The 14,566-nt window shown below is 41.7% G+C and overlaps 2 protein-coding genes across 2 annotated transcripts in view; both read right to left on the bottom strand.

Moving 5' to 3' along the window:
* The window catches only part of LOC115258615 (myotubularin-related protein DDB_G0290005-like), a 605,847-nt gene that overhangs the window by 34,696 nt on the left and 556,585 nt on the right, over positions 1–14,566 (bottom strand). The gene's annotated exons all lie outside the window — the stretch shown is intronic.
* LOC134286244 (uncharacterized) lies at positions 1,005–14,471 on the bottom strand. Its single transcript, XM_062847828.1, has 3 exons — positions 13,463–14,471; positions 12,884–13,249; positions 1,005–1,231 (listed from the first exon to the last, which is right to left on the bottom strand). Exons 1-3 carry the CDS (start codon positions 14,469–14,471, stop codon positions 1,005–1,007), a joined length of 1,602 nt encoding a protein of 533 aa, XP_062703812.1.

Here is a 14,566-nt window from a genome sequence, read left to right as displayed (position 1 = left end):
AAAACAGCAACCCGCCTTGCTTGGGAGAATAACCGCCTCCTGGAAGAAGCGGAGTGTGAAGAAATGTAACTGCTGCACATTTCCCAAGAAACACACGGAAACAACGCATCTCGCAATGGCTTCGTGCCACGAGCCGACGTTTGCAGGAATAAGGACGGAGGCCTCTTGACGGACGGACGTGAGGTGCAAAAGGTGGAAGTAGCACTTCGATGAGCACTTGGCGTGGAGAATGTAGGCACGAGAGACCACGGCAACGAAGGAAGCGGTTACACCAATTCAGCAGATGACGGAAATGGTTCAACTCCCAAACAAAGCAGCTGGTAAGGATGGTATTGCAGCTGTACTCATTACGATGGGCCCAGAAAAGTTGGCCACCTGTCTGCATCGGTTGACAGTCAGGATCTGGGAAACCGAACAACTATCGCAGGAGTTGAAGCCTATCCCAGATCATCTTCCGTTGTCTGTCAGCTACAACGAATGAGTATGTGGGAAGTTAGCAAGACGGCTTCATCGACGGTCGGTCGACAATGCACCAGATCTTCACCGTACGGCAAATCCGCCGGAAATGCCGTGAATACCAGGTCCACACGCATCGACTTCAAATCGGTATACGACAGTATCGACCGTTCGTATACAATTTGTGGCTGTTCATAAACCACGTAGACCAAAATTTGGCCATCTCAGAAACCCTCCCTCCCCTCTCGTAGACTTTTTACAAAAATTTTGAAATTTGTATGGAGCGACTTTGGCCAGACCCCCCTGCCCCCAAAAAGTCTACGTGGTTTATGAACGGCCCCTTTGTGTCCTGCACGTCATCGCTACACGCTGATAGCAGCTCGTAAACAAGAACAACACTCTTCCCAAGAAAAATGCGCACCAAAGCGCATTACTGCAATCTGTAAATCGAATTTTCATAAGACCCGCCTCTCTAGCGGAAAAAATGTGTTCCCCGGCTTCGGTAACCTCCGCCATCGACCAAGACCCAGAATGTAGGGAGACTTGTGCTAGAGGTAAAGCCGGGCAGCAGCGCAGAACAGCTGTTCAACGTCGCATTTCCGATTCCGATGCAGCAACATCGAATCCCTGTCGGGCCACGAGGCACCTGGGTAAAATTGCACCTTCACCATCAAAACACCATCATACAGTCTCGATCGGGACGGGACACAAAAACATGGTGGCGACGGTGGCGGCAGCAGCAGGTCGCTTTCGTGTGCACCTTCCGACATGCAATCTTCGATGATGATGGCGGGGAAAATCGATAGGAAAATATTTCATTCCTTGCCCCGTGTTGTTGACTGCACCGACATGTGGGGGAGATTCGAGGTGAAATGCGCTAGGAAAGCAAAATATACAATAAAGTTCTTCCTATTCTTGAGTTCTTACCGTGAAAACAATACTTGAATGAGTTAGATTTCCCCAAAGGACGCACTTTATACCACTCTCACTTTTGAGGAGACCGTGGGATATTTGTTGTTTGTTTTCCCTTGGCTTTGGGGTGTACTCGCTATCTTTCCTTCACAGACAACGAAAACGGTGACGAAGTCGACCGACGACGACGGCGCGAGACATTCTTCAAAAAGTAGGTAAACTCTGCGCCATTAGATATATCACGCGGGTGACATCCGCATTTTGGGTCCGCCGAATCGCTGTGGCGGTCAGGATAAACTTTTCTGCTTTGGAACGATGACGGCACAGACTGTCTGAGTGGATGTCAAGAGAGGGCGGAGGCGGAGTCCCCCCTCCGAGGCGATTGAAAGTTGTCTCAAATAACAAGTTAGGCTATGTTTGGGCTGAACTAGGGAGAAACAAATTGCACGTTAGAAGTTGACAGGGGCAGTTAAATTGTGACGGAAAAGTTTTACGGTGGTTTACGGTCCGACGAGAAGATTATACAGGGTGACTGGTAATTCGTGTTACACCCGAAAGGAGGTGAAAGTAGACCATATTTGCAGCAAAAAATTGTTCTACAGGTAGGTCCGGAAATCACTGCTAAGTGAGTTATTCAAAAATTAGTGTTATTAAATTACCCCATCTTTAAACATCTCTAACTCAGAAACTATGAACCGTATAATCAATCTTAGCGCATGGATAGAAAGCTTAAAGCTTTGTCTTTTAATGCTCTTTGGACAGGTAATTGATAAAAAGTCATTTAAGTGCAGAAATTTTGACTTTTATGTAAAAAGTGCCTAAAAATGTACCCCCTTTTCACCTTTTTTGATAGTTTACTCGTGAAAAACGTGATAAATGTGAGAAATGTTCTACAAAACATTCATTTTTTGATACGCTACCAAACTGTCCTTTGGTGCAACATTGTATCTTTCATAGTTTTGTCACAATCTTGAATTCAAAATTTTGTGAAATAAATCAATGTTTTTATTGCAATACTGTCTGGCAACCCTACACGTTTGCTTGCTGTTGGTCGTTGTGCGCATGGCAACGAAGTCCAGCGTCGCGGCGGCGGTCATCGTTTGACAGAGCCAACAGTGAACGGCAAATTGCGCGCAATGTTTATGAATCAATCTCAAGGCATCCTTTTCTTTGGGTGAAGATTCAATTCGCCTAGATGCCATACACCCAAACCCACTCACTGGTGGAATTTAGCGAGATCATACCGCTGGGTGGCACCGTTTTAAGGGATATTCAAACCTACGGGCCGAGACTGGGTCCGGGCCGGGGCCGCGGCCGAGACTCGATAGGGCTTTTGTCGCTTCGTTTTCACTGCACACAATGCTCACCGGCCTATAGCGCCTGCGCACCAGCAATTTATGTTGCGCGAACGCACAGTATGAAGCAGTTGTCATTTATTTTTGTTTTTGTTTCTGCGCACTTTCTCCAGTGTGAATGTACATCAACATTCATCCAGAACTTTCTTTTGTAATTTCTACAGGAATCTGGGATTCCTTCAGCTTTTTTTTATGATTTCCCTTGGAGTGCTTTCTGGGACTCTCCCGTAGTTCTTTCTGGAAAACCTCTAATGAGATTCTTCTAGGAGTGCTTCCTGGTATTTCTCCAGCTACTCCGTCTGGGTTTTTGTCCTTGAGTTCTACTAAAATTTCTTCTGGGATACTTTCAAGAACTGGTTTAGAATTTTTCTCCAGAAATTCCTCCAGGAGTAGCTTCCCACAGTTTATTTATTTTCAGTTCAACGGAAAGCCCTCCTGAAGTTCCTGAGAGTGAGTCCAGGAGCTCCCCAGGCATTCCTCCAGGGCACCCCAAAAAAATACCAAGGGAATTTCTTTAGAATTAGCCCAAGAATTCCTCCAGCATTTGTCGTAGAATCACCCTTGGATTTTACTGGGAATTTCTCCATTATAACGCTGGAAATTAATGCAGGAGTTCTCCAGCAATAATGCATGCTTCTCTTCAGGATTTTTCCCGAAAATTATTGAAGGACTTAAGGGATTTCTCCAGAAATTCCTGCATTAATACCACCAGGACTTCCTCAAGGGATTCCTCCAAAAAATCCTCCACGATGTCAACTAAAAATTCTTCCAGTAGTTCTTCCAGGAATAACTCCAGAAATTCATCTCGAAGTTCCTACAGGAATTTCTCTTCAGGAATTGTGGAAGGGATTTCACAAGACAATTTTTCAATAAATTGCTCCAAGACTTTCTTTAAGAATTCCTGCAAGGATTTATCTAGGAATTCCTCTGACGATTCCTCTAGATTTTTTTCCACGGTGTCCCCCAAGAATTCTTCCAGTTATTCCTCCATGAGTTCCTTGCAGGAATTCATCCCGAAATTCTACCAGGAAATCCTGCAGGGATTCCTCCAGGAATCCCACCATAAATTCCTCCTGTAATTGCTGCAGGAGATTCTCTTGAGGTTCCTCCAAGGATTCCTCTAGAATTCCTTCCAGAATTTCTCCCAGGAAATCATCAAGAAATTCATCCCAGGAAATCATCAAGAAATTCCTCTAGAAATTCCTTCAGTAACTCCTCCAGAAATTCCTTCAGTAATTCCTCACAGAATTCCTCTAGGAATTTCTACAGGGATTTCTTCAAAAATTTCTCCAGAAAGTACTCCAGGCATTTCTCCAAGAATTACTTCATGAATTTCTCCATAAAATATTCCAGGAATTCCTCCAGAAATTACTTCAGGTACTACTCCAGGAGTTCCTTCAAGAATTCCACCGGAAATTCCTCAAGGAATACCTCCAGAAATTCCATCAGGTATTTTTCCAGAAAGTCTTCTTGGAAATACTCCAGGCATAACTCCAAGAATTTCTCCGTGAGTTACTCCAGTTATTCCTACAGGATTCTTACAGATGTTTATCCAGGAACTACTGCAAGATGTCCTCCAATTTTTTTTCCAGGAATTCCTCCAGTGATTCTTTCATAAATTTCTCCAGTAAATGCTCCAGAAAATTCGTCAGTGATTCCTTTAATAAATCTTCTATGGATTCCTCCAGGAGTTCGTACAGAATATCCTGAAGAAATTCCTCCAGACATTCCTCCAAAAAACACTCCAAGAATTCCTCTAAGAATTTCGCCAGTGATTTCTTTCGTCCAGAAATTTCGCCAGTGATTCCTTTAATAAATCTTCTAGGGATTCCCCCAGGAATTCCTACAGAATATCCACCAGAAATTCCTCCAGGCATTCCTCCAGGAATTCCTACAGAAAATACTCCAGGAATTCCTCCAGGAATTTCACAAGGAATTACTCCAGGAATTCATCCACGAACTTCTCCAGAAATTCCTCCAGGAATTCCTCCGAAAATTTCTCCAAGAATTCTTTTAGGAATTTTTCCATAAAGTCTTCCAGGATATACTCCAAAAATTCCTCCAAAAATTCCTTCAGGAATTCTTCCATAAAGTCTTCCAGGAAATACTCCATTAATTACTCCAAGAATTGCTTCAGGAATAACTCTAGGAATTCCTCCACGAATTGCTTCAGAAATGACTTCAGGGATTCCTACGGGAATTCTTCCAGGAACTACTTCAGGCTGTCCTCAAAAAAAAAAATCCTCCAGGAATTCTACAAGGAAATACTTACGGGATTCCTCCAAGAATTACTCCAGGAAAGCCGTCAAGAATTCCTCCCGGAAACAATCCAAGAATTCTCATAATTTCTCTTTGAATTACTCCAGGAATTCGTCAAAAAATTACTTCTGGAATTTTTCCAGAACTTGAACGGATTCTTGATTGAAATCTTGAAAGAATTCTTGGGGGAGTTCCCGTAGCAGTTTCTGGAATAATATCTGGAGGATTTCCAGGGAGAATTCTGGAGTGATTTTTGGGGAAGATCCTGTAGGAATTTCTGGAGAATTTCCTGACAGAAATCCTAGAAAAGTTTATTTAGGAATTCCTTCCAGACTTCCGCCAACAATTGCTTCAAGAATCCCTCTATGAATTTCTCCAAAAATCCCTCGAACAGTTCTTACTGGGATTTTTGAAGAAATTTATTCAGGAATTACTTTACAAACTCCTCCAGGAACTCCTTCAAAAATTCCTCCAGTAATTCCTTCAAAAATTCCTCCAAGAATTTCTCCATGAATTCTACCAGGAAATCCTCCAAAAATAACTTGTGAGATAGCTCCAGGGATTCCTCCTTGAATTCCTCCAGGTATTCCTCCAGTGACTCTTTCAAAAACTCCTTCAAGGCTTACTACAGGTATTTCTCTAGGGATTCCTAATGAAATTTCTCCAAGGAAATCCCCCAGGAATTCTTCCAAGACTCCCTCCAGGTATTTCTTCAAAAATTCCTCCAGGGATTATTTTAAGAGTTCCTCCAAGGATTCCACCAGGGATTCTTCCAGGGAGTTATTCCTGAAAGAAACTCCGAAGGAATGCCTGGGAGGAATTCTTAGATAAATTTCCGGATGACATCCTACGTAGAGGAATTACTGGAGTGATTCCTGGAGGAATTCTTGGAGTAAGTTCTAACGGAGTTTCTGAAGCTATTCCTGAAAAAAAAATATGAAGCGCTTCCCAGAGGAATCCCTGGAGTAGCTCTTTAAAGAATTCCTGTACCTGAGATAATTCCGAGAGGAATTCCTGGAAGATTAACCGAAGGAATTCTTCAAGGAAATTCTAGAGACATTTCTTGAGAAAATCCTGGAGTAATTCCTAGAGTAGGTTCTGGAATAGTTTTTGGAGAAAGTCTTGAAGTAATTCATGGAGAAATTCTTTGAGTGTTTCTGAGAGGAATTTCTGGAGGCCTTCCTGGAAAAATTCTTGAGGAATTTCTTAAATAAAACTTTGAGAAATTTCGGGAAGAATTTCAGGACGAATTCTTGGAGATATTCGTAAGTGATATCTGGAGGAATTCCTGAAATAATTCGTGAAGGAATTTCAAAAAGATTGGAGCCACTTCTGAAGCAGCTCTTTAAATAATTTTTGAATAAATTCTTGAAGAATTTCCTTGAGGTATTCGTAAGAGGAATTCTGGAAAAATTCCGAAATGTTTTTTTGACGAATTTCTGGAGTAATTCAAAGAGAAATTATGGGAATTCTTGGATTGTTTCCAGGAGGAATTCTTGACGGCTTTCCTGGATAAATATCGGAAAGAATTCGTGCAGGAATCCCTGGAGTAGATCCTAGAAGAATTCCTGGAGTCATTCTTAGAGGAATCCCGTAAGTATTTCCTTGTAGGATTCCTGGAGGATTTTTTTTGAGGATATTCTAAAGTAGTTTCTGGAAAAATTCCCGTAGGAATCCCTGAAGTCATTCCTGGAGCAATTGCTGGAGGATTTTCTAGAGTTATTCCTGAAGCAATTCTTGGAGTAATTAATGGAGTATTTCCTGGAATACTTTATGGAAGAATTCCTGAAGGAATTCTTGGAGGAATTTTTGGAGGAATTTCGGGAGAAGTTCGTGGATGAATTCCTGGAGTAATTCCTGGTGGAATTCCTGGAGGAATTCGTGGAGTATTTTCTGGAGAAATTCCTGGAGGAATGCCTGGATGAATTTCTGGTGGATATTCTGTGGGAATTCCTGGAGGAATTCCTAGAGGCTTTATTAAAGGAATCACTGGCGAAATTCTTAGAGGAACTCCTGGAGTGTTTTCTGGAGGAGTGCCTGGAGGATTTTCTGGTGGATATTCTGTAGGAATTCCTGGAGGAATCCCTAGAAGATTTATTAAACGAATCACTGGCGAAATTCTTAGAGGAATTGCTGGGGGAATTCCTGGAGGAATTTCTGGACAATTTCCTGGAGGAAATTCAGGAAGGAATTCTGGAGGAATCTCTAAACAATTTTCTGGAGCATTTACTGGAGAAATTTATGAAGGAATCACTGGAGGAATTAATGGGAAAAAAATTTGGAGGACATCTTGCAGTAGTCCCTGGAAAAACATCTGTAAGAATCCTGTAGGAATACCTGGAGTAATGCTCCAGAAAATTCTTTAGAGATTCCTTCCTGACTTCCTCCTTCCTCCAGGAAATCGTCCAGAAATTCCTCCAGGAATTCCCCCAGCAATTCCTCTAAGAATTTCGCCAGTGATTTGTTCAATAAATCTTCAAGGGATTCCTCCAGGAATTCCTACAGAATATCCACCAGAAATTCATCCAGGAATTCCTCCAAAAAACACTCCAGGAATTCCTCCAAGAATTTCGCCAGTGATTCCTTCAATAAATCGTCTAGGAATTCCTCCAGCAATTCCTACAGAATATCCACCAGAAAATCCTCCAGGCACTCCTCCAGAAAACACTCCAGGAGTTCCTCTGAGAATTTCGCCAGTGATTCCTTTAATAAATCTTCTAGAATTCCTACAGAATATCCACCAGAAATTCATTCAGGCATTCCTCCAGGAATTTCTCCAGAAAATACTCCACGAATTCCTCCAGGAATTCCACCAGGAATTACTCCAGAAATTCATCCACGAATTTCCCCAGAAATTCCTCCAAAAATTCCTCCAAGAATTCCTTCAGGAATTCTTCCATAAAGTATTCCAGGAGATACTCCATTAATTACTCCAAGAATTGCTTCAGGAATTACTCTAGAAAATCCTCCAGCAATTGCTCCAGGAATGACTTCAGGGATTCCTACGGGAATTTTTCCAGAAACTACTTCAGAATATCCTCAAAAAAATCCTCCAGGAATTCCACAAGGAAATACTTACGGGATTCCTCTAAGAATAACTCCAAGAATTCTTCTAGGATCTACTCCAGGGATTCCTGCACGAATTCTTTCCGATATTTATCCAGGAAAGCCGTCAAGAATTCCTCCTGGAAACAATCCAAGAATTCCCATAATTTCTCTTTGAATTACTCCAGGAATTCGTCAAAAAAACATTTCGGAATTTTTCCAGAATTCCTATTTCGAATACCTCAAGGAAATGCTTCAAGAATTTATTCAAAAATTCTTTAAAGAGCTGCTTCAGATGTGGCTCCAATCTTTCAGAAATTCCTCAAGAATTATTTCAGGAATTCCTTCAGATATTGCTTACGAATATCTCCAAGAATTCGTCCTGAAATTCTTCCCGAAATTTCTCAAGGTTTTATTTTAGAAATTCCTCAAGAATTTTTCCAGGAAGGCCTCCGAAATGTCTCTAGAATTTCCTCCAAGAATTTCTTCGGTTAATCTTCCAGGAATTCCTCCCGAAATTATCTCAGGTACAGGAATTCTTTAAAGAGCTACTCCAGGGATTCCTCTGGGAAGCGCTTCATATTTTTTTTCAGGAATAACGTCAGAAACTCCGTTAGAACTTACTCCAAGAATTCCTCCAGGAATCACTCCAGTAATTCCTCTACGTAGGATGTCATCCAGAAATTTATCTAAGAATTCCTTCGGAGTTTCTTTCAGGAATTACTCCCTGGAAGAATCGCTGGTGGAATCCTTGGAGGAACTCTTAAAATAATCCCTGGAGGAATTTTTGAAGAAATACCTGGAGGGAGTCTTGGAAGAATTCCTGGGGGATTTCCTTGGAGAAATTTCATTAGGAATCCCTAGAGAAATACCTGTAGTAAGCCTTGAAGGAGTTTTTGAAAGAGTCAATGGAGGAATACCTGGAGGAATTCAAGAAGGAATCCCTGGAGCTATCTCACAAGTTATTTTTGGAGGATTTCCTGGTAGAATTCATGGAGAAATTCTTGGAGGAATTTTTGAAGGAATTACTGGAGGAATTTTTGAAGGAGTTCCTGGAGGAGTTTGTAAAGTAATTCCTGAATAAATTTCTTCAAAAATCCCAGTAAGAACTGTTCGAGGGATTTTTGGAGAAATTCATAGAGGGATTCTTGAAGCAATTGTTGGCGGAAGTCTGGAAGGAATTCCTAAATAAACTTTTCTAGGATTTCTGTCAGGAAATTCTCCAGAAATTCCTACAGGATCTTCCCCAAAAATCACTCCAGAATTCTCCCTGGAAATCCTCCAGATATTATTCCAGAAACTGCTACGGGAACTCCCCCAAGAATTCTTTCAAGATTTCAATCAAGAATCCGTTCAAGTTCTGGAAAAATTCCAGAAGTAAATTTTTGACGAATTCCTGGAGTAATTCAAAGAGAAATTATGAGAATTCTTGGATTGTTTCCGGGAGGAATTCTTGACGGCTTTCCTGGAGTAATTCTTGGAGGAATCCCGTAAGTATTTCCTTGTAGAATTCCTGGAGGATTTTTTTTTGAGGACAGCCTGAAGTAGTTTCTGGAAGAATTCCCGTAGGAATCCCTGAAGTCATTTCTGAAGCAATTCGTGGAGGAATTCCTAGAGTTATTCCTGAAGCAATTCTTGGAGTAATTAATGGAGTATTTCCTGGAAGACTTTATGGAAGAATTCCTGAAGGAATTTTTGGAGGAATTTTTGGAGTATATCCTGGAAGACTTTATGGAAAAATTCCTAAAAGAATTCTTGGAGGAATTTTCGGAGGAATTCCTGGAGGAATTTCTGGAGAAGTTCGTGGATGAATTCCTGGAGTAATTCCTTGTGAAATTCCTGGAGGAATTCCTGGAGTATTTTCTGTAGGAATTCCTGGAGGAATGCCTGGAGGAATTTCTGGTGGATATTCTGTAGGAATTCCTGGGGGAATCCCTAGAAGATTTATTAAAGGAATCACTGGCGAAATTTCTGGACGAAAGAAATCACTGGCGAAATTCTTAGAGGAATTCCTGGAGTGTTTTTTGGAGGAATGTCTGGAGGAATTTCTTCAGGATATTCTGTACGAACTCCTGGAGGAATCCATAGAAGATTTATTAAAGGAATCACTGACGAATTTTCTGGAGCATTTACTGGAGAAATTTATGAAAGAATCACTGGAGGAATTCCTGGAAAAAAAAATTGGAGGACATCTTGCAGTAGTTCCTGGATAAACATCTGTAAGAATCCTGTAGGAATAACTGGAGTAACTCACGGAGAAATTCTTGGAGTTATGCCTGGAGTATTTCCAAGAAGACTTTCTGGAAAAATACCTGATGGAATTTCTGGAGGTATTCCTTGAGGAATTTCCGGTGGAATTCTTGAAGGAACTCCTGGAGTAGTACCTGAAGTAATTTCTGGAGGAATTCCTGGAATAATTTATGGAGAAATTCATGAAGTAATTCTTGGAGAAATGCCTGGAGTACTTTCTGGAGAAATTTTTGAAGAAATCCCTGTAGAAATTCCTAGAGGAATTCTGTGAGGAATTACTGAAGGATTTTCTGGAGGAGTTACTGAAGGAATTTCTAGAGGAATTTCTTGATGATTTCCTGGGATGAATTTCTTGATGATTTCCTGGGAGAAATTCTGGAAGGAATTCTAGAGGAATCCTTGGAGGAACCTCAAGAGAATCTCCTGCAGCAATTACAGGAGGAATTTATGGTGGGATTCCTGGAGGAATCCCTGCAGGATTTCCTGGTAGAATTTCGGTATGAATTCCTGCAAGGAACTCATGGAGGAATAACTGGAAGAATTCTTGGGGGACACCGTGGAAAAAAATCTAGAGGAATCGTCAGAGGAATTCCTAGATAAATCCTTGCAGGAATTCTTAAAGAAAGTCTTGGAGCAATTTATTGAAAAATTGTCTTGTGAAATCCCTTCCACAATTCCTGAAGAGAAATTCCTGTAGGAACTTCGAGATGAATTTCTGGAGTTATTCCTGGAAGAACTACTGGAAGAATTTTTAGTTGACATCGTGGAGGATTTTTTGGAGGAATCCCTTGAGGAAGTCCTGGTGGTATTAATGCAGGAATTTCTGGAGAAATCCCTTAAGTCCTTCAATAATTTTCGGGAAAAATCCTGAAGAGAAGCATGCATTATTGCTGGAGAACTCCTGCATTAATTTCCAGCGTTATAATGGAGAAATTCCCAGTAAAATCCAAGGGTGATTCTACGACAAATGCTGGAGGAATTCTTGGGCTAATTCTAAAGAAATTCCCTTGGTAGTTTTTGGGGGTGCCCTGGAGGAATGCCTGGGGAGCTCCTGGACTCACTCTCAGGAACTTCAGGAGGGCTTTCCGTTGAACTGAAAATAAATAAACTGTGGGAAGCTACTCCTGGAGGAATTTCTGGAGAAAAATTCTAAACCAGTTCTTGAAAGTATCCCAGAAGAAATTTTAGTAGAACTCAAGGACAAAAACTCAGACGGAGTAGTTGGAGAAATACCAGGAAGCACTCCTAGAAGAATCTCATTAGAGGTTTTCCAGAAAGAACTACGGGAGAGTCCCAGAAAGCACTCCAAGGGAAATCATAAAAAAAGCTGAAGGAATCCCAGATTCCTGTAGAAATTACAAAAGAAAGTTCTGGATGAAAGGATTGATGTACATTCACACTGGAGAAAGTGCGCAGAAACAAAAATAAAAATAAATGACAACCGCTTCATACTGTGCGTTCGCGCAACATAAATTGCTGGTGCGCAGGCGCTATAGGCCGGTGAGCATTGTGTGCAGTGAAAACGAAGCGACAAAAGCCCTATCGAGTCTCGGCCGCGGCCCCGGCCCGGACCCAGTCTCGGCCCGTAGGTTTGAATATCCCTTAAAACGGTGCCACCCAGCGGTATGATCTCGCTAAATTCCACCAGTGAGTGGGTTTGGGTGTATGGCATCTAGGCGAATTGAATCTTCACCCAAAGAAAAGGATGCCTTGAGATTGATTCATAAACATTGCGCGCAATTTGCCGTTCACTGTTGGCTCTGTCAAACGATGACCGCCGCCGCGACGCTGGACTTCGTTGCCATGCGCACAACGACCAACAGCAAGCAAACGTGTAGGGTTGCCAGACAGTATTGCAATAAAAACATTGATTTATTTCACAAAATTTTGAATGTCTTCAGTTATGTTGCTGGCTTTTCAGTCTTCTAGGAGAATCAAAACAACTATATGTTTTCTTGATCCGACGTTTCGGTCCTTATTGGACCTTTTTCAAGGATTCTGCAATATTTATTAAGTCTAGTACATGGTAGAAGGGTTCTTAATACATTGGATAGTTACCGAAAGTCTAGTTGTTTTTTCGTTATGTTTGTTTGAACAGTTAACCGTCATTTATGTTTAGCTATAATAGAAATTTTGTTAGGACTCCTTAAACTGTGGTTCTCAAAGTTACTTACTTTTCTAGGAGTGTTTTAACTTTAGGAAAACTAGTTTAAAATATCTAATATCAGAATCCGTCCCACTGTGTGTTGCACTGGCGCAATTTTTCAAAATGACTGTTGGTGGTTAAACTGTTCTATCTGTTCTATTACTACTAGTGTGGTGTGTGGTTGTGTTAGTGGAAGTTGTACTGTTTACATTTGTTCTGTTTTGGTCTCTTCGTTCTGTTTTTCGTATGTTTTTAATGGTGTGTAGAACAGCAGCGTATGCTACATTTAGATTGTCTGTGTCTGTTCGTTTATTTACTGTGTGTGTTGTGTTTCTGATGTGGCAGCTCTCCAGTATTGGTAAGCTGGCTGATCTGTTTGACTTGTCGATAATGTTTACATTTTCTAGTCTAAATGTGTGATCCATAGCAGCTGCATGATCCACAAGAGCCGTTTTCTCACGAACTTCCACGATCGCTGCATCCTCGTTTGTGTAGCCTGCTGCTCGTAGTGTTTCTAAACGCCTTACGTTCGATCGGTGTCCCGAGATACGCTGTTTCAATTTTGTGGTCGTCATGCCGATGTAGCAGGCTTCACAGTCCCCGCATTGGATCTTGTAGATTACGTTTGATTGTTGTTCCTTCGCCGTCTTGTCCTTTATCGAGGGTAGTAGTGTGCCAACCGTTTTTGTTGTTTTGGTGGCAACTTGGATGTTTGCGTATTCCTTCTTGAGTGTTTTGGAAATCCGACTGGAGAGGCCGTCGATGTTGGTGAGCGAGCGGAACAGTTTTTCATCCTCTTCTGGTGTGTTTTCGCTCGCTTCCATAGCTGTACTCGATATTAGTCTTTGTTTTGCTCTGTTTATTACTCGACTGATCAATGACTTTGGGTAATCATTGATCAGGAGTTGCCTTCTTATAATCGTTTTTATGGCATTTTCCGTGCAGTTTGTGGAGAACATAAACACTCGCTTTGCAAAATTTAGCGCGATGTTCATTTTTTGATGGAGTGGGTGTAGGGAATGATAGTTGAGAAACCTACCGGAGGCAATCGGTTTCATATACCATTCAGTAGACATGCTTCGGTCAAGGTTCCTAATTACGACTAGATCAAGGAACGGTAGACGATTGTTTTGTTCTTCCTCGACCGTGAACTGCAGACTCGTCTCTTGTTGGTTGAAAATTTCTCTTACTTCGTCAATTTTATCTTTCGGAAGTATTAGAAACAGGTCATCTACATACTTTTTAGGATATGGCATTTCGAATGGAACTGCCGCGACGGCCCGTTCCAGTAGGTCCTCCATAACCAAATCAGCGATGATTGGGGAAAGTGGGTTCCCCATAGCAGTGCCAAACTTCTGCTTATAGAAAACCCCATTGAAGCAGAAGTAGCTGCATTCTATGCAAAACACGGTCACCTCCAGGAAGAGATCAAGGCATATGTTGGTGTGTGTGCCGATTTCATTCCAGTGGTTGATGATGCTTTTGCGTACCAGTGCGATCGGGATACATGTAAACAACGACACTACGTCGAACGATACCATGACGTGGTCTGCTGGTATTATTGTTGTGTTTGCATATTGGCAGAAGGCAAAGGAATCTCGTACGTTGAATTTGCTTTGGAACGATTTTTGGAGGATCGTTGCAATGAACTTTGACAGCTCGTATGATGGCGATGTCATGCAAGGAACGACTGGCCTTAGAGGCAAGCCAGATTTGTGTGTTTTTGGCTGACCATATATTTTTGGACACACCGCTTTATAGGTTCGCAATTTCATTGCCGTCGTACGATCAAGCAGACCTAATCTCTCTAGGCGGCGAACGATATCGTTGTTTTTAGTTTGCAGACCCGACGTTGGATCGTATTGCGTTCGTTCGTATGTGTGTGTATCCGACAGCATCTGTTCCATTCGAGTGACATAGTCTTGTTTAAGCATCACAACCGTTTTGTTGCCCTTGTCTGCTTTCAACACGTAGAGCTCTGGATGGTCCTTCAAGAAATTTCGTGTTTCGGTTTCTGCTTGGCGTAGGAGTTTGTCCTTGGGGGACATCGAGTTTGTGTGGCGGTGTCGGTGAATGAAATTCTGGATAATGTTTGCTGTTTCGCACCGAGTTCGTTGTTGTATTTCGCAGTTGTTATTCGTTT

Source organism: Aedes albopictus, chromosome 2 (assembly GCF_035046485.1).
Source record: "Aedes albopictus strain Foshan chromosome 2, AalbF5, whole genome shotgun sequence".
Taxonomy (NCBI): Eukaryota; Metazoa; Arthropoda; class Insecta; order Diptera; family Culicidae; genus Aedes; species Aedes albopictus.
Note: the sequence above shows the minus strand (reverse complement) of the source record. Positions and strands in the feature narration are given on the sequence as shown.